The sequence below is a fragment of the Humulus lupulus genome, chromosome 2 (assembly GCF_963169125.1).
Source record: "Humulus lupulus chromosome 2, drHumLupu1.1, whole genome shotgun sequence".
In the NCBI taxonomy this organism is placed as follows: Eukaryota; Viridiplantae; Streptophyta; class Magnoliopsida; order Rosales; family Cannabaceae; genus Humulus; species Humulus lupulus.
In genome coordinates, this window is record NC_084794.1 from 10,431,999 (window position 1) to 10,453,440 (window position 21,442).

At 28.5% G+C, this 21,442-nt stretch overlaps 1 protein-coding gene and 1 long non-coding RNA gene across 3 annotated transcripts; both read right to left on the reverse strand.

The window, feature by feature from the left end:
- Positions 1 to 5,406: 5,406 nt before the first annotated feature.
- LOC133817244 (reticulon-like protein B8) lies at positions 5,407 to 8,690 on the reverse strand. Of its 2 annotated transcripts, none has more exons than XM_062249704.1 (6): positions 8,551 to 8,690; positions 7,253 to 7,438; positions 6,986 to 7,166; positions 6,749 to 6,890; positions 6,473 to 6,542; positions 5,407 to 5,804 (listed from the first exon to the last, which is right to left on the reverse strand). In XM_062249704.1, exons 2-6 carry the CDS (start codon positions 7,428 to 7,430, stop codon positions 5,635 to 5,637), a joined length of 741 nt encoding a protein of 246 aa, XP_062105688.1. In that variant the 5' UTR covers positions 7,431 to 7,438; positions 8,551 to 8,690; the 3' UTR covers positions 5,407 to 5,634. The 2 variants fall into 2 exon arrangements, with proteins under 2 accessions (XP_062105688.1, XP_062105687.1); XM_062249703.1 differs by having other exon boundaries at positions 8,482 to 8,639.
- Positions 8,691 to 14,041: 5,351 nt separating this feature from the next.
- LOC133817245 (uncharacterized) lies at positions 14,042 to 15,956 on the reverse strand. The gene is made up of 4 exons (XR_009885521.1): positions 15,660 to 15,956; positions 15,502 to 15,576; positions 14,984 to 15,045; positions 14,042 to 14,265 (listed from the first exon to the last, which is right to left on the reverse strand). It is a non-coding gene; the product is annotated as an uncharacterized LOC133817245 (long non-coding RNA).
- Between the last annotated feature and the right edge of the window lie 5,486 nt (positions 15,957 to 21,442).

The window sequence follows — 21,442 nt, forward strand, 5'->3', positions numbered from 1 at the left end:
ATGTTTTCAACAGCATGACATGCTTAAATTTTAATTTTTCTTGAGTTATGTTGATAAAGAGTGAATTTATAATAAGTTAGGATCAAAATATTGTATTCTTCTGTGATTCTATAGTAGTTTATAGTAGTTCACGAGGTCTGTTGATTTATTGTTATGCACTCTACAATCAATTCTTTATTTCACAATCTCTTGTATAGATTATGGCAAACTTTGACTCATGAATAGTGATTTTGGTGCCTTCAATTTGTACAGTAGTATGTTAATGATTTTTGTTTTCAGTATTTATCACTATTATCTCTTTTTTATTGTTGCTAGGTCCCAAAAGCTAATCTCAACAATTTTATTACTGTTATGGTTGGATTAGTATGGTACATATATCAATTTTGTTTAACTTCTCTATTGTTTCCTTCCTCTCTTTCTGTCTCGCACATATACATGAACACATGATTTCATACTAAAAAAAGAATCAATGTCTTATAATTTAGTGTTTGGTTTCTTTGTTTGCTTTAGTGTAGTTGTGAATTCATTATTGTGTATGTGGTGTCCTCTCTTGGAAATAATTTCTATAGCATTTTTCTTGAAGTAATTTGTGATGCTAGATAATAACAATAAAATATTTCTTTGTTTATTTTGCAGATGTGACAAGCGAAATAGAAAAGGATATTTAATTTTGAAGGCTTTGTGTTGGGCAGCTGTAGAATATTTTGTACTGAAAGTAGTAAAATATGTTGAATATTTAAGACTACTTGAATACTTAAAGAACATTTTGTTGTTGATGACAGTGTTGAATGTTTTAAACTAATTTGTGGATTGTTAATACAATGTTGAATGTTTTAAACTAATTTGTAGATTGTTAATACAATGTTGAATGTTTTTACTTTTTGTTATTTGAAAATCAAGTTCATTTGATGATGCTAGTATATATTAGAAAGCTAATTTTAATTATATAAATAAAAAATAAAAATAGAATAGAATAAATTAGTGTTATATAAATGAATATATAATGAGAATTTAAACTTATCTAAATATTAAAATAATACGAAAAATGTGTTATAATATCTATTACAATAACACTTTTTATAAGTAAAGAATTTTGTTATGCAAACTTCATTATATAACACAAAAAATGTGTTATACTAAAGTATAGTATAACACAAATTTATAAGTATTGAAATATGTTATATAATTGACTATAAATAATATAATTAAATGCTTATCTATTTATTAAAATAACACAGAAAGTGTGTTATCGTTGATAGTATTGTGACGCCCCACGTCACTATGGCTGCTTTCTGGAATGACGACTGGCCCTCCAAACCAACACGAGTCTTTTCAGCGTGCTTTGTCCTCACTCACATGCTTCCTAGGAAAACTTCCCAGGAGGTCACCCATCCCTAGATTACCCCAGGTCAAGCACGCTTAACTTTGGAGTTCTCAAGTGATGGGCTACCGACACGAGTCTTTCCAGCGTGCTTTGTCCTCACTCGCACGCTTCCTGGGAAAACTTCCTAGGAGGTCACCCATCATGAGATTACTCCAGGTCAAGCACGCTTAACTTTGGAGTTCTCAAGTGATGGGCCACCGAAAAGAAGATGCATCTTGTTGATATAGATAGTACCCATCAATCCATTTAAACCATATTCAACTACGTAGTCCCATACCTACACAGTCTTAGAATCATCACTCTTGACCTTCCCCAGACGGTGTGCAATTGTACAGCTTACCCGGTCTTTCCCCTTACAGATCACGGGATTCTGATTGTCACAAGTATAATAATACATCTGTATAACAATGATAAAGTGTTATGTAAAGTACCCTGACCTACGATAACATAGTCAGTCTTAACACATCAAAAAGTGTTATGGTATGTTTTGATAACACATTTTTTGTGTTATTAAAAGCATTTTTTCTTATAGTGAAAAAAATGGTAACAAAATTCACATATGTGATATATGTAAAATGTCCCATTTATATATATATATACAAAAGGGAAAGCACAGTTGCCTGATAGAGGCAACAATGCCTTAATTTTGTTCAAGCAACCAAAGACTCCAATGCTTGACCGTGTTGTTTGTCAGAGTCTTGGTCAACAAGCTCTCATCTAAGCAATAGCGTTGTAATTGCTCTTAGAATTTAAACCTAAACTATGAATTTAACCAACTTCAAATTTTAATTTATAAAGGAATTGATAATTATTTTATATATTTACTACTTATTATTATATACATTTTTTAAATAAAACTATTAGAAATAAAGAAATATAAAAGTTAAAATTAATTAAAAAATCGATTATAAAAACATTTGAAAATTAAATATTTTTATTTTGTTATAAAAAAATTTGTAACTTTTTAAATATTTTAAAATATTATTTATTTGAGTAATTTTATATTTACATAATTAATAATTTGATATGGAATTACAAAGCACTATACTATTTTTTTTCAATTAATAGCACTTTTAAGTTATAATTTATCAAAAACACACTACAACTTTATACTTCTACTAATTTCTTTTACAATACAAATGAAAATTATTACATGACTTTTTCTATTTTCTCTTTAGACGAATTTATGCTTCATGATTATAACAAGTCTACTTTTGTTTAACTAATTACGAATATTTTGATATTAACGGGAAAGTAAAGAATATAGGCCTCGTTCCATAAAAGTTTGAGATAAACATAAAAAATGAGCCTAATATTTGACTTTGTACAAGCAGAATGAGAATTTATTTAAGAAACACAATTTAAAAAATAAATAAAGGAAAATAATACACAACGATTAGACTATTCTAAAGACAACAATTAGTAAATCCTAAGAAAAAGTTCGGCAGAGTTTCCTTTATTTTTATAGCATATTCTAATTTCATAATTACTTACAAATTCAACACAAAAATGAACACATATAATTTTATTTTTATATCACCACAACACGCAAATTTTCCATAACCTTCTCACTAATTTGATAAATAAATGTTGCAATAGTGATAACTAAAATTACAAAATTGCACACCTCCAATATTACTCTTAATTGAAGTCACCCAAAATCAACACCAAGATCACCACTAAATCAACAAGACTATTAAAAATATTGAACAAAAAAAATAGTTACATAATTAACAAACAACATATCAAACTAGCTAGTTATAGAAAACAAAACCAAATGTTACTAATAATCCAAGCATTCTATATTCTCTAAGTTATAACATTAGCAACAACACTACTGAAATAGGAAGTCCACTCTCTCACAAATTTTAAAATTCACTAATTTATACATAATTGATAACATTATATAAAATAGAAAAATAAATAAATATAAAATCACACAAAATATTACAAAAAATAAATATGAAATTCTGAATGATATCAAAAAATAACACAAACAAAGTTTTTTGGATTCAAACATTCTTTAATGCTCAAAATCAACTCTAAACCTATATACAAACAACACATTATATATTAAAAGCTAAAAAACGAAAACAAAAACATTATATATATATATAAAAACAAAAAAAATCTGAAAATAATATAGAAAATTAAAAACAAAACCATACAACCAGAGATTGATCAACGATCCATACCTATATTGAAGCTCAAGAACATATTTAAACCCCAAAAATCTGATCAAAATCATGTAGGAAATCCCAAAGTTGGTTAGAAATGGTGGAAAAAAAAAGGGTAGAAAACCAAACCCTCGTCAATCGTACGACCATAAATGGTGTTTTTGGCTTCTGGGTTTCTGCTTCAGAGAGGGAGATGAGGGAAATGGGGCCGAAGAGAAGGGGAAAGGGGTTTGAAAACCATTTCACTTTGGTTCATATATAAAAACCAAATTGGAGTAGACCACTTCGGTTTTTATATATAAACCGAAGTAAAAGGGTCTCAAAATAACTAAGGGTCATATTTGGTACGTGCACTTTTCCACTTCTATTCTTCATAAAAAACAAAGTGGAAATCTCCCCTCTTCGATGTACCAACCAAACACAGCCTTCATCTTATTGCTCTTTTTACTTCGTCTTTTATGAAAACGAGTAGTAGTCTATTTTTTTTTTTTAACAACATTCCCACAAGCGAAGTAAAAATTCATTTAGAAGTTTTTACTTTGGTTTTTAATTATTGTTTGTGTAAAAAAATGAAGTAGAAACCTATATATTTCTAGTAGTAAAAGATTTCACTTAAAATTTTACACACAAAACAACTCTTCACTTATTAAAAAAACAGTCAACAAGTGTCTCAATGGAAAATCTCTTAGAGAAAGAGAGAGTCTAATTCTCAAACATATTCTTCAAACAAATGAAGATGAAAGATGATTATTTTATAGGCAAACAAAACTAGTTCTTAGAGAAAGAGTAGAAAGGCTTAGATGCCTCTTGTTTGAGTATTTTTCCCGTAAAAAAAATAAATAATAATTATAAAATTGCTTCAAGTATAAAGCATTAAGTATTTAGGAGAATTCTCCTATAGGGGCTTCACTTTAAGCCCTATCGGTGGGGCTCTCAGTGTTCTCGACCCGTGAACAGTTTTCAGCGCAATTTTTTTTATGACCGTGTATATTGTAGCTATTTAGAGCATCATGCAAATTTTCAGAAAATTCTGAATAGTTTACAGTACCGAAAACTAAGTTCAAACATATAGTTGCACGCATGACTACTTTTTTTTATGCGCGTGGAATACAACATATTTGAACCTAATTTTCGGTAATGTAAACTATTCAGAATTTTCTGAAAATTTGCAAGATGTTCTAAATAGCTACAATATACACAGTCATAAAAAAAAATCGCACCAAAAAACTGTTCACGAGTTGAGAAACACTGAGAGTCCTATCGGTAGAGCTTAAAGTGAAATTTCTATAGAAGAATTGTCCTAAGTATTTATGCCATAAATATTATTTTTTTACAAAATTCAATCATACCGGTTATTTTAAATTTAAAAATATTATTTAAATAAATGTATATATATTATAATGAATTTTGTGTTGCTAGTTTTTAAAAAGATTTGTGATATCTGTGAACTTTCATGAAAAATATTTCCTATACTATTTCCATCCACATCAATATTTTCAACCTGAATTTGAAGAAGCATAACGATTAGGACTTAAAATAGTCTCATAGGATATTATTTCACTCATTCACGAAATTGGCCCACACTCCTATACTCTAACAACACAAGACAAACCTAATCTTCAAACAACAATGCCAACGATCCATACTCTATCATTGCTATACCAAACCTAATCTTAAAATAACAATCTAAGATTTACTCTAGCAAATGAGTACTCCAATCTTATTTACAATACCAATGTGATTTTCACAAAAATGCTATTTAACTATTTTTATTCCATTTTTCTCCCACCTGTTGTTGGGGTTCATGCTATTTGATTTTGAATACCAAATTTACAAGAATATATGTAAACCCAAAGAGTTTTTCACTGAACAAGAGACAAAACTTAACAACAAGATGTTCTATATTATAAATAATGATTTAGCTTAAAAATACATCAATTAGACCATTTTTTAAACAGGGAATGGGAAGGGGATTTTTTTTTTTACTGGTTTCTCCTATAAAGTATTATAAATCAACCCTTTAAGAGAAGAAATGGCCAAGTAACTAAGGTTTATTTATGTAACTAGACATATCTATTCATCCTTCTTTATCTTAAAGCTTCCTCTTGGGATCTTGCTGAGAACACCAGCATCCAGCTTTCGGTAGTTATTCTGAAACTGCTCTAAGACCTGGTAAACGAAGTTGTCAATCTGATCGTCGTACTTCTCATACAGAACTGGAAATGTGTGGAGCACAACAAAACCTTTTGAAACAAACACAAGTATTAGTGGCGAATTACAGAAAGAAAAAAAATCAATCAAGATGCATGAGATACAAGAGAAATGCCCTTAAGTTTGTCTACATTGTGTTTTCGCAAAAAGAACATGTAAACATGATATTTCAGTTTTCTTTTTTCATAACCCATAAATCATCAGAATCCATTAATAAAACTCAAATATGAAATTAGACACTGCTAATCTTTGGGAAATATAAAGTCTTGGTCAATCCCTTGGAAGGTGGCCTTATCAAACCAAACTAACATAGGAACAAAACAGAGAAATAGCTGAGTATGATTAATTTATAATGATTCTAAACCTCATGAAATTTGCAGGATGACTCTAATTGTATTTTGTGCGTGAAAATAATACCGTACAAAAATAAAAAAGGACAAAAATCTAAACTAAAATAAGGAGAAATATATCATCCTTCACTGAATAGCTTATGGACTACAATTTATAAGTAGAATGAGCATCAATATCCCATAAAAGACTTAAGAATCCTTGTCCTCTGCCAGTCATTCTGAACTTTTTTTGTTTATTATCATTGCATTCCATTATAACTTATTTCATTCAATTCCCAAATCCTAAATCTTCAGCTGTAAAATGGTCTTCATATAATATTTGCCAATAGCACACAAGTAAGAACTCTCACCAATATATAGCACAGTGAGAAAATTGCACCAGCTTCCTAGCATAGCAGCAACCCACAAGCCTAATACAACCTGAGAGAATTTTAAAAAATACTTAAATCACCATGAGACAATATAATTAAGAGCTTGCTGGTGTGAAAGATGTAACGAATACAAATAGTCTTCCCAATCCATTTTCATATATTCCCTGAAGAAATTGCAATCACGACATTCTTCGTACGATATCCAATGTTCCATGATAAACCAATATTCAAATAAGATTGATAGTTTAAACATACCACAATCATCTGTTTCAAATTCCCTCCACATGAGACATCCTGAAGGAACTCCAATGCTCGATTGACCTCATTACCAACTGAGACAGCAACATTCACAAATAACTCCTTTGGCAGTTTAACGCGGGGAACTTTAGAAGAGGACCTAATTCCGGGGACAATAATAGCAACAAACACAAAATTCAGCTTTACCATTACAGAACCAAGAAAATAAGTATAGAAATAGAAGCTTATGTGCACCTGCTCAATAAGCCTGATGCATTTGACCAAATGAACTGAAAAATCATGCCAAGAACCAGAAGCATGGATAGAATAGTTAGGAAGTTATAGTTAAGCCATTCAAAGATCACCCAGATAATGGTTGCACCAGTTAAAACACTCGCTGATATCTTTTTGTTCCTCCACAACAACACATCAGCAGCTACATGAATTAAAGGAAATATATTAAGGTTAGGAAGAATAAGATTAATTGTCAGCATAGAATTTAAAAAAGAATGATATTCTTACATTTTCCACCACCCAAAATATGATGAACAGGCTTCTGGCGACCAAACAATCGATTAAACTTAGCAGAGACTGTCTCTGAAGTTTCTTCAGTAAAAAATGATACAGATTTATGTTTTGAACCTCTTTCTGCAAGTGTCTCCGCAACGCTATTCAAGAGATTCTCAGCTTTCTCAGACATTGTTCCCTCTATTCAATTCAAGAAACACAATTAACTATGGTCAATGAGTTATTTTAAGGGTATGAAAACTTGGGACTTGCATTCAATGAAAAATAACAAAGGAAATCAAACAAGTTCTATTTGCTACATTGTTCATAATGAAACCAAAAAGACCATTGCAGAGCAATTGGAAACTAGTCTTCATCAGAATCAACTGATGGAAATGCTATGAGTTGGATGAAAATGGAAAAAGTATGACTTTCTGATAATTAAAAATGAAATTAACAAAAAAAAAGGGCATACATGGAATTTCAACATTTGCTAGCCATAACGCCTAATTAGGCTAATTTAATTAAGAAAGGGCAAAGCTAGCAGAGATCTCAGAAATGGGAAACAAAAATTTTAGATGATTCACAATAAGCAACAGCAAAGATGTAAGAAATGGCAAACAAAGTATTTAGGAACTAAATTTACCAGAACTTAAATCATAAAATCAGTTGCCTAAGACCCCCAACAGTAGCAGAGTTTATGCTTTGTGAAAGCCTTTGACTTTGTAACTTAATATAAGAACATAAAACTGGCACACAGACAAGTTTTCGCAGTTAACGAGCTTTTTATTAACTTGAACTAAAAACACCAAAAAAAAATGGAACACTCAAAAGAGGTCTCTGAAATTTCATCACTACAAAAAATTTGAAGTACCCAGATTTGGTTTTCGAGGGTGTAAAAAAAACAAAAAAAAAACAGAAGAGTAGTGAAAGATCAAATACGAAAACTGAAATCAAGGAAGCCATTAAAGTACGATAAAGACGGTAAATTTTCAAAAGAACAGAATCCCAAAACCAAAAGATTCCTTGAAGACTAAAAAAACCCAGAAACCAAATTTCACAGACGAGCTTAAACAAACAATAGCAGAACGACTTACACTATCAACGAAAGAAAAAATACAATAAAATAAAAGTAACCCAATTCAAGGAAGAAGATAGCAAAAGTTATCAACAAAATCAACCCAGAAAGATAAGTAGATAAATAAGAAACGTATTCATATAAAACCGATGATGAAAGAACGAACCAGAGGCAAAAGGGTGGTTGGTATGCAGTTGAATGAAAGAGCAAAATGGAGAAGAAGACGATTACGTACAAATATGGGTCTGGCTAGCTCTACTGTGTTTCTTTCTTCCTTTGAGCAAATGAAACGCATGGAAATGGAAGACTACAAGTCAACTTAAATTTAAAATAATGAAATAAATTGTGTGTGCCCCCCTTAACTAATTAATGAATTAACACTAATTAATTATCTATTCTTTATTTACCTAATCTTAATTAAAAGTTATTTTATAAAGTTCACCTTTGTGCAAGTAGTTTTTTGTAAAATGTTCGTTTGCGTTTTGTTAAAGCGCATATGCACTCATGAAGGAATGTTTTTTTTTTAAATATTTTGTAAAAGATGTTCAAAATTTATTTTAAAAAATAATATTGGAATTTTTTTTTTGTAGGGGCTTCAAAAAGAGCTCTATCAGTGGGACTCTTTTGTATTCTCAATCTGTGAACAGTTTTTGACGCGATTTTTTTTTATGACAGTGTATATTGTAGTTATTTAGAGCATCCTGTAAATTTTCAGAAAATTCTAAATAATTTACAGTACCGAAAATTAGTTTAAAAACAAGTTGTTGCACGCATGACTAATTTTTTTATGAACGTGGAAAATAGCATATTTAAACCTAGTTTTCAACACTGTAAATTATTCTGAATTTTCTGAAAATTTTGCAGGATGCTCTAAATAACTACAATATACACGATATTAAAAAAAAAATCTCGCCGAAAATTATTTACGGTCAGAAATACAAAAGAGTCCCACCGGTGAGGCTCTTTTTGAAGCTCCTACCATATAATAGTCCAACAATATTTTATACTACAAAACATGAATAACTACTTTACAAATAGTTTCCTTTCTAAACTGATGAGTCTGTTTTTAGCTTAGTTTTAACATGTGTTTAGGATAAGTTTGAGTCATTTTTGGTGGAGTGTGTTGCGGTATTACGCTTGTTTGGGTATGTTTTCAGGAAATAGGAGAGGAAATCGTGAAGTTTGGCAAATGACTGAAAAATCAGTTGAAATTGAGCAATTTGTGCTAAAAGTTGATAAGAAGGGAGCTGAAGACTCATTCGCGGAGAGAATTGGTGGAATTGCAGTTTGGAATTGAGATTTTGGAAGAATTTTAGGGGCCGCGGCGCTTGAATGGAGAGCTGCGGCGCAAGGGAGAAACAGAAAGTGCCTAAATCCTGGAATTTTGAAGGGCCGCGGCGCCTGGGGGACGCGCCGCGGCGCTTGCTGAAGTCAGAGAGGGTCCGCGGGATAGAGGATGCGCGCCGCGGCGCCCAAATGCAAGGGTCGCGGCGCGTGTGGCTGCACGTGAATTTCGTCTTTGTTATGTTTTTGGTTTAAAAGAACGTTTTTAGAGTTAATTTGAAGATTATGCAGAATTAGAGAGAAACAAGTCATTGGAGGCAGAAGAAAAAACATTGAGACCTAAAGTTTAAATTCTTATTCTCTTCTGTAATCTCTCTACTCATGTTTATGTTTATATTTAATTTGATTGATGTTAGTATGTCTGCTTTGAACTAATCTTTTTATTAGGGTTTTAGTGGATTCTTCTTGAAACTATGATTTCTTAATGAAATTTTTCTGAATTTCTTTCTTCTGCTGTGGATTATTTATCGTACACTTAATGCTTGTGAATGTTTGATCGTCATTTACATGTCCATATGATTTTAACCTAATCTCTGAAAAGAAAAGGATAATTATGCTATAGATAAATAATCACAATTTCATATTAGACGAAAGTACTTTTATGAGTTGTGTAGTTTAGGGATTATGTGCTTAAAGCCTGCAATATATTGATTACCACAGAGATGTAGGGCATAGTATATTGTAGAGAATTATAGATCCTAATAAGACTATAATATAATTATAATCTGCTACTACAACAGAATTAAGATATCTTGAGAATTGAGTAGAAATCATAAGTGGAAAGTTGATGAAACTAAAGCCCTAACTTTTGCATCTATTAAATTAAATCAACTCTTATTACTGCATTTATTCAAGTGTTAGTAGTTTCCTAATTTTTAGTAGTAAGTATTTTAATTGTAATATGAAATTATTAAGCAAATCAATTAGAATTAGAGATTAATTGTTGGTGATTAATATCAGTCTTCGTGGGATCGACACTTAACTTATCATATATTACTTGATTAGACCACGTATACTTGCGTGTTACATTTTTGCGATCATAAACTCAAAAGCTTCCCTAAATCACTAATTATATGTTTGGAATTTTTAATGGTAGGAGCTCTTTTATGTTCTCAACCCGTTAATAATTTTTTGCGCAATTTTATGACCGTGTATATTGTAGTTATTTAGAGCATATTGCAAATTTTCAGAAAATTCTGAATAATTTATAGTGCCGAAAATTAGTTTAAAAACAGTTTGTTGCACGCATGACTAATTTTTTTATGCGTATGGAAAATAGAATGTTTGAACCTAGTTTTCAGCCCTGTAAATTATTCGAAATTTTCTGAAAATTTGCAGGATATTCTGAATAACTATAATATACACGATCGTAAAAAAAATTGTGCCGAAAATTATTTACGAGTAAAAACTTATTCACATTTTGAAGCCCTTTCATAGAATCCTCCTATGTTTAATGATAATTTTCTGTATGTAAATTTGAATCCCCCATCTTTCTATTAGTTAACAGGCTAATTGCGAATTATAAATACTCGAAATTATAGATATTTTTATTAATATTAAATTATCAAATTTATTTCGAATTTTTAAATGTACTCTTTCGAATTCATCATGTGGTATTTTGACATAAACTTAGTATACAGTCAACAATATTATATCATATTAACAAATTTATATTTTTCGTGACATATCATACTCGTGCCAATTTTATCGAACCAGTCAAACCCCATATATAGAGCTCTAGATAAAATGGAATACATAATTGTTAGTTCTTACAATTATCATAGTGCTAATTGTTTTTCTTATAAGAAAATAATAATGAGTTTATATATTTTTGAATCATATGTTTTGTTTTATAATTTATTTGGAATTTATGTTTTGATAAATTATTTTTTAAACTTTGTATTTTATAAAATGGTTCAAATAAATCCTTAAATCTGATTTTAGTCAAAGTTTTTTTTAATTAAAAGCACAAATAATTTTCAAAACTAATAATTCATAATAAAAATATAATTATTATGCATGTAGTGTTATTTTTAAATTTTTTTATTAAAATTAAATTTATGAGTCTATTTAAATTATTTTATATAATATAAAATTTAAAAATTAATTTATCATAATACAATATTGTGGAATACATAATTTAAGAAAATATTAGGTGAGAAAAGTATAAAGCTAATTATTATTAATAATAAAAGAGGAAAATTAGAAAATAACCTGCGACTATGACAAAGTTGGACCACCGTTGACGGCTACCCAAAACGGTAACGAAAGACTCCACTCATTACTTTTCTTTTGTTTTGTTAATAAAATGGTGATAAATGTTTACACCCATCACGGCCCCGCCGCCCATCAAGAATGGTTCCCAAAGTTGTATTAAAAAAATAATGATACTACCTACATGCATGATAGTACTATCAAATATATTATAATCATGCACTAATACTATCTCTAGTCAATGTTGTCTCATTTATGTCAAATTTCACTTAAAATATGTTTCAATTATATATTTCACCTACTTTTATATTTGTATTCTAATACACAAACTAGCTAAAAAAAACTGATATAGTTATTAATATTTATTGAAAATATATAAAAATTAACTGTTTTATATTAATAATTGGCAAATAAGTGATTAAAAAAATATGAGATATATTATGGGCCAAATTTAACCAATATTATACTTTGTGCTAAATTTGACATATATTTTAAATTATTATTGGAGTATAATTGTAACACCCTAATTTCTCATAGATTACAGAGAAGACAGTGTTGGGTCATAATCGTAAATATTGTTCTTTTATTTAATAAAAGCTTTAAAAATAAATACATGGATATATGGTTTTATAAAAATAAAATAAAATATTTTTCTTTAACAAAAAAATGAGCAATATTTAAATAAAACAAACTTTAAAATAAAATTTTTAATAAGTAAATAATTTGGTCCGCTCGATCTTGCTCGACTATATGGTCCCCAACGAATACATCACGAAGCTCTTAGGTCTCACTCGCCACCAACCTTTCTATCTTTAATTTCCTGAAATAACAACATCGTAAGGAATGAGCTTCTAAGCCCAGTAAAGAAAATACAAACAAGGGTTAGTCACATAATCAAACATAACATATATTCACCATAGTCATTCAAACACAAACATCTAGATCATATGATATCTTAAGACATAATTCTAAATCATAATCTATAAATCATAGGTCATACTCTAAGTCATAAGTCATAGATCATAGATCATAGATTATACATCATAGGTCATAACTCATAATCATAAATATAGGTCATATATCATAATCATAACTAAAAATAACAGATCAGATATAATAAAAAGATAAGTGTTTATACAGGGGTGGCAATAAAGCCCCGAACAAAAGTCTGTCATACATCGAACATAGGTCCGTCATAAAGTTTTGGCAACCGAGCCTACCGGACATAGTCCGTCATACATCATTGGACACCTTAGGTCCAGACACACTTACCCCTTTATTGTACCTGAAATGTTAGGTCATACAAACATAAATAATATCATAATACTAAACTATCTAATTTTCCTTACCTCAAAGATTACGAATGTACGTGAGAGATCGCAAAGCTAGGGCTCTAAAATAAATAAATCTCATCAGTAACTTCCTAAGAAAATTATTTAAACCACAAATCAAAATGTAACACAACCTTACCTTAAATTTGAGATTCCAAAGAAAATTGGAAAGGTCTACGACTAACTATCCCCCTTTTCTCTTCTCCTTATTTAATATTCCAACTTCTCTTTCTTAATATTTGACTCACTTCTAATAAAGCCTATATATATAGACTTAAACACTAACCACTTTTATTCAATTTTGAAACCATAAAAATATCTATTAACTATTTTGTTTTACTTCAATAAAGCCAGCCGAAATCTCCTCTTCATAATAGTAAAATAATTTTTTTTTTTCAATACCAATAGTTATCTATGCCAACAACTTCTTTTACAATTATCTTATTGTTATTATTACTACATGCACGTGATTCCCCATTACACATTCTCACCAAAATAATATAAACCATTGATTCATATTTCAAAATTCTAAATATCTTAACAAATCTACCTAGAATCTCTCAACCATCTAATTATTTAGACTAGCTCCAAATAACTCAATTCAAATTGAATTCTGAATATCAAAGAAAATATACATATATATATTCCACTATTAATTAACTTAAATACTAAATACTACCAACTTCTTTGAACATAAGAAAAACAATCAATGTATACCTATTGTAACACCTTCATTTATTTTAGTTAAAACCATATTTGAGGTGTTACGTTTTAAAACTATATCATAATTTATTTTTGCGGAAGTCTGGACATTTTTTTTTTTTTAAACTTGAAAACTTATTTCACATTATTTACATTAAACATAAAGTGGGTCTCAAACATATTATACATAAGTATTAAATAACCCAATTTATTTTCAAAACATAACTTCACACTTTATTACAAACATCACACTGATAACTGAAATAACCCACAAAAAGGTCGATGTGTTCATATGTACAAATCAGGGTCAGGACCATGCTTCAGTTCTCCTCATATCATTCACATATTTCTTTCTCTACCTGCAACACAAGACAACTGTGAGCCTAAAGCTCAGTAAGCAAAGTAATGCATGCAATGCTAATGATTACCCAATATCAATGGACATACACAACTTCTTTTTAAATTTTGGGCACCTTAATATTGTGCACACTGTTTGAATTGGTCAATGCCTGCAGGGCTTGTTACACATATAATACAAAATCCCATGGGTTCTCCTCCGGCTAGCCATCACCACAGTAGGGCACATTAAAAACCTTATTCCATCGTTGCCCCGTCGGGCTCAAGAGTTAAGGCGGCCACACACTGTGGTGTCAATACATATAACAATAACTCATATGGAGGAGAAATAAAAACGGAAACATGGCAAACAATATAATTGGTTCACTAAAACCTAGCCCAAATTATTGGGCAGCCACTATAAGCCTACTATAGGCCTCCGTTTACACTTATTAACACTTTCATTTGCCTTTTCAAAACAGTGGCACTGAACTTAAACTTCTTATAACAACTTTCTTTTATGTTGCACAAAACTTGCAAATGCATTATATAATTAATCATCATAATATCATGCATGGTCTTATATCATATAATAATTTACCATATCACTATTATGCCATGCATAAAAATTTATGATGAAGTATCACTGTATGTTAATACCACTTACTCACAAAATATTCATATAATGCATACTTTCACATAACACATAATTCTTGTGTTGCAGTTGAGTACTTTACTTACCTTTTGTCCAAAATATAGTTCACCGTATAACAAGTGGTGTCTTAGGTATTGATGTGCTTATCCTGACAATGGCATGGATTTCTCATCATAATGAAGGCAGTAAGACATTGAACTCTCATTTAAAAATACCCATAAAACATCATATCAAAATCATGCCTAAAATGCCTTAAACCACCTAGATCGAGCGTTAGATTTATCTTAGACACTTAGAGAAATTTTGACAGAGTTTCCCCTTAATTTTAGCTATCCTCAAATATCAAAATCAACCAACAATCAACATCAAATAACCTGTCATAACCATATATCCCAAATACCAACATGATTCATCATAAAGTTATTATATACCGATTTTGATAAAATTCTTATCTCCTAGATCATCACCCAAATTAAATGAGTCTCCACATATATTCAAACATTTATAAACATATATACTCTCTTATAAACTCAATCAAATAACCAAAAATCATCTTGTACTCCAAGAACCCCAAAAACCTCATAAAACACAAAATTTCACTTACCGAGCAACTTTTCGGCGAAAACAATCTCTTCAAGCTTTTCTAAACCTCAAACCACTTGGAAACCCCAAGAAATATCTTAAAAAGGATAAAAAAAAACCATATATAAGCTCTCAGAAAAATTCAAAAACATAGTTTAACTTCCAAGTACAAGAGCTTACCATAAAAAGGTTAGAACTAAGCTTAATCTACTTCTTTGGCTTTGCTTTCACTTGAATCTCCTTAGAATTTCTTCAAACCAGCCAAGAAATGGTTTTTGGTTTTCTTTTCTCTCTGTTTTTCAGAATAATGGTCGTGCAAAGTGATAAGGTTGATGAAAATTCCTTATTTTCAATGATTTAGCCTTATTGTATCAAAATTTGACACCTTTCATCTCATCATTTCACCTTTTGACTTATGAAAACCTTATCACTTCAATAATTTCGACTTAATCATCTGCTAGGCCTATTATCCTTATGTGTAAAACACTCACACCAAACCTTAGGTCTATATGACTTCATACCCAATAGTTATGCTTACCCGATCGAGCGTAGCGCACTTATGCTAAGCTCGTTTTGACTTTGCATCAATACCACTGATTATGTATACCTCCCATCAAGAATTGATCTAATGGTTCTAAAACCATTTTTACATCATCAATGAGACCTTAATCATACCTCGATTACATTTGGTAAATCCATAAATACTCAATTTTACACCGAAATACTAGTAATCGACATTGTACTATTTTCAATACTTAACCTATTTTGCCTTCTATATCTCACTTTCATCACTTAATTCCATGCCTTGTCCATATTTTTCATACTTTCTTATATCTTGAGCACATCAAACACCCATAAAAGACAATTTCAAGTGCCACAAGGTTAATAATATTGAGCATACATATAGACATCACATACACAACTTTTATACTTATACATGAAAACACTTATAAGAATATGCATATGCTCAAATTATACATATTGTATGATATGTTATGCAATGCAATCATGTGATTATTGGCTATATTATATCAAAATAATGTGGGTGCTACACCTATTTTAGTCGACATATATGTATATAGTCTATTAACTAGATTTTAATTTAATTATCCTTAATTTATCTATAATAGATATTAACAACTATCTTTAAATTCAAGGAACTTAAATAATTAAATAGAGTATTTTCTAAACTTCAGACAAATACCAATTTTTTTTTTATAACCTAGTTCAATGGTAATCTATGAAATCATCTCATTTTTTCTAAAATTAATTAAAATAATACCACAACTAAAAATATTATTTTAAATTAACACTATTAATGAACATGTCATAACTAAATAGCAAATAATTAAGTAACTGAGCTACTTGGATATTACAATAATTTTATAAAAATAGACTAAAAAATTATTATACACCACTTTTATAGTACTCTATTGAAAATGCTATAAAGTTGCTAAATATAAAATTGTCTTTGAGACATTACATAACATGCTATGAGTACTAGTGGTAAATTTAGCCATCCCATTCCACTCAAGTGACTCCAACACACAACTCTGATTTGAACTTTATCAAATCAACGAAACATATACATAAAAACAAAGTTGTGATTTATTAATATTCATTATGATTAGGAAGAAGAGGATTGGAATTACAAGTAAGAATAAAAATAAATTTGTTTCATGGCTTTTTAGGCTTTGCTTGGCTCCACTTCCCATTTTTTATTTTTGCTTATGAAGAAACATTTTTACAAAAAATACTCTTGATGACTTCTTTAGAAATAGCTTATTGAAGTAATAAGCATATATTTTAATTTAATACCCAAACAAATTACTAAAATAGCTTTTACACATTTATAATATAGACTAGTTATAAATAATGTACAATGCCTGTTAGTTTAGTTTTATTTATAAATTATTATATTTTTTAATTATTATTTAAATTTTAAATAAATAAACAATGTCATATATTATAAAAGAAGGACACAAATATATTTATAAAATTAAGACAAAACATTGTCTATAGTTTTAAAAGAAATAAATAATATCATAATTTTTATTTAAAAAATAGTTAAACTAAGAATCTATTAGATACACACATTTTACATATAAATATATGATGTATTCTAGTTTCAAAGTAAATTATTTGATATTGTTTATTAATTTAAAATTTAGTGATCATAATAATTTAAATTTTGGTCTTTTTTATGTTTTGGTTTATTTATTATGGCTTATTTATTATTTTTTTATTTTTATTTTCAATTTATTTACCTTATTTAGATGACTATATTTTTTTATTTATCTTATTTAGATGACTTTAAAACTAACAGTATTAGAAAACGATAAAAAAAATGTTAAATCTAATGGAACCAACAATTTTCATAAAACTCATATTTACAATATATAAAGATACTAAGTATGAGTAATGTGCAATACACATTTGCTTAATTTTATTTTTAAAAAATTATTAAATATATTTATAAAGTTTTTATGATTATCATATAAATTTTAAATAAATAAATAAATATTATATATATAAGAATGACATAAACATATTAAAAAAAAAAATTTAACTTAAACATTATTTATAGTTTTTTTTAAATATATTTATAATAACAGTTTAGATCATAAATTACACTATTTTAATGTATAAAATATTCATTGTATTATTTAAATCATATATTTATAATTTGAGAAGAAATTTATTTATTATTGATAGAAGATAATTATTATTCTAATTTCTTATGTAGTTACACAGTTATATTATTTGTACATACACGATATTTATATATAATGTATTTATAATATATATTTTTTTATATTAATATGAATATATATTTAATTAAATTACATTAACTAATAAAAAAACATGTTTTTTTATAAATATAAATAATAAGATTTGGTAATCGAACCCTTGATGGCTCGAATTATAGCTATAACTATACACCCATCATGATTATGAGTAGGGTCTTTGAATTCGTACCATGACACAAAAAGCAATTATTTTATGTTCCAGCATGTAATCATATTTTGCTTTAGAGAATATTATAAAAAGTAACATAACTCAATAATGATATTAGGAGATTTTGTGTAGAATTTATGGCAATTCATGATGTGAATTTGATAACTCAACGTAAACAACTAGCTAGTTTATTTTTTATTTTTTTTAAATTAAAAATTAAATTATAGCTAGTTTATTGGTAGCACATGGTTCATGTGTCGAGGCTTACGTGGAATTATTCAATGAGACAAAGTCTGCAAATTGCAACAATTAATATAAAGCAAAATATCTTACATCACTTTTCAGGTTCAGAAAGAATAACCAAAACAATACGAAAAATACAAAAAGTCAGGATAAGTTCTTAGATCAATTTCAAGGTCTCTCTCTATAACTATTCTTGAATAAATGCTACGTGGCCCCACTCAAAACAAATTATTTTATAACATACATACGTACACATTTTTAAGTTATATTTTCCAATAATAAATTAAGGATTTCAGGTACGTCACGTGATTTTCTAAAGGAAAAGTTGGTGCCATTGTTGTCATAGATGAATTGTAGGTTCGTAACTATGAATTTTACCTCTTATTATAATATTATAACACAATTATAAAATAAATTTCAAATAGTTTTTTTTATATCCCTATTTGTTATTTTTATGTGCATAAAAAGTAATTTATTTTTAGTATATACTAAATTATTTAGAATTTTAAAAAAATATATAAATAATAATATTCTAAATAATTACAATATACACAATTATAAAAAAATTACCGAAAATATTACTCAAACCAAAAATATCAAAAAGTGCCTGGAGTGCACCCAAGAGTACTCCATATTTGTATTTTAATGTATCTTTCATAGAAACTCATACTTGATATTTTGCTGAAATTTTTTAGATATTTTATAAAAAATTATCAAAAAAAGAATGTCATTTTTGTCATTTGATTTTATACAAATATATATATTTTCACTTTATTGAGAAAATATTTATATATTTTTGCCAAAAGAAACTAATTATATTTTAGTTGGTAACTTTTGAATTCTCCTAAATCAAGATCGATTATATTCTAATTTTGCTTAAGTGCTCACAGCACAAGCCAAAACCAATTAGAATTTAGCACTTTTCGAGTGCTCATCCGAATTCCAACACAATATTATTATATATTTTGTGTTACACTTACAAAGTACACAAGTTAAGTTACTATTAGACCAAAAAAAAGTAAATTTCTTAATAAAAATTTATTAACATCCTACGCAAGTTTTTAAAACTTAAAATTTACTTGCGAACTTTTTTAAAATTTAAGTTATGCCAGAAATTAATATGAAGAATTCAATCATGCTCTATGGTAATATATATTAAATGCGTACACTATTTTTGTATTGTTTATTGAAATATATTTGGAGTGTGAAGGTATCCAAATTCTTATATTAGTAATACTTAAATATTCAAGTTAATTTTTTTACGATAAAAGTGCATTTTTTTTATGTGGTGCGGATATTGGTACACACTCAAGCATGCTTATATGAGGTTAATTTTGCGAGACTATGCATGTCATTTATTTAATAGCATTGTTATTTGACACCTTAAGATATCTAACACCACATAAAGCGATACATTATAAGTGGTTAGCAGTTTCCAATATTACTTATTAAATTAAAATATGTATAACCCGATATTGAATTGTAAGAGTGTTCATCAAACCGTCCACACTGTACAAACTGCTCACACAGCACCACACCGCACCAAAATTTACTATTTCAAACCATTCGCGGTGTGATGCAGTTTGTAGTTTTGAATTTTATAAATGCAGTTCAAACTGCACCGCACTGCATCGTTATATATATATTCTTCTATTTTACCACATTTAAACTTAATGCATTTATATATATAGTATAATACACACAATATGTAGAAAAATTATAATGTTTTATAGGATGCTAACACATATTCTACTTCAACCTAAAAATATTTTTCTTTAATCAAAATATTTATTTATATATCACATTTTTTATTTGTTATTAGCTTGTTGTATCTATATTGTTTTGCTAAAAAATTATTAGTTTGTTGTATATTTATTGTTTTGTTTAACACTCTTTAATTATGAGCTTTATTATGAATCTCCATTAGGTATAATGTCTAATTGTTAAATTATTTAGCGATAAGTATAAATCGCTCACACTACATTGCATTTTTGCGGTGCGGGTTTCGGTTTAGAAAATTACTCAAACTGCATATGTAGTATGATCCAATAATTAATAAAAGCCCGTACCACCCGCACTGCAAACATTCAACACTCGTGATGAATTACACCAATAATAATAATAATAATAATAATAATAATAAGACATCTCGTGTGGTGTGTTGAATACCAATAATACACCATCCCAATAGTTTTTATTTAATGCTTATGCGTCAGTAAACAAGTACTATAAAATATTGTCAAAATTGCTAAAATGTTATTTTGATTTTGTTCTAATTGTATGTTGTTGGCATGTGGTGATTGAGAATTATGGGGTAGGTATGCGGGATGGCTAATAGAGCACGTGACTTATAATAATAATAATAATGACTGAGTTAATTAGTCCAAACTCCAACCAGTAAATGTTGGCTGATCAAGGTTAAAGAAAGGGTTGAGTTATATCAAACCTAAATTAGTAGCGATTATTTCTCCACATAGAACTATGTTTTGGGCATATCATATTACAAACCAATATTTTAAAAAATTAAAATTTAAAAATAATTTTAATATATTTGTTCAACAAAAAAGTCGGTAAATTTTACGGCTGTAAAAGTTTGACTAATCTCTCACACAAGTAGTGTTTAGTCTAATTTTACTATTGACCCCGCTATATAACCATTATTAACTTCATCATCGTCAACAACGAACAACAGTTTGAACTAAATTAAATTAAAAGAAAATACGATATAATATTATTAAAAGAAAAGGCAATATAAATTAATA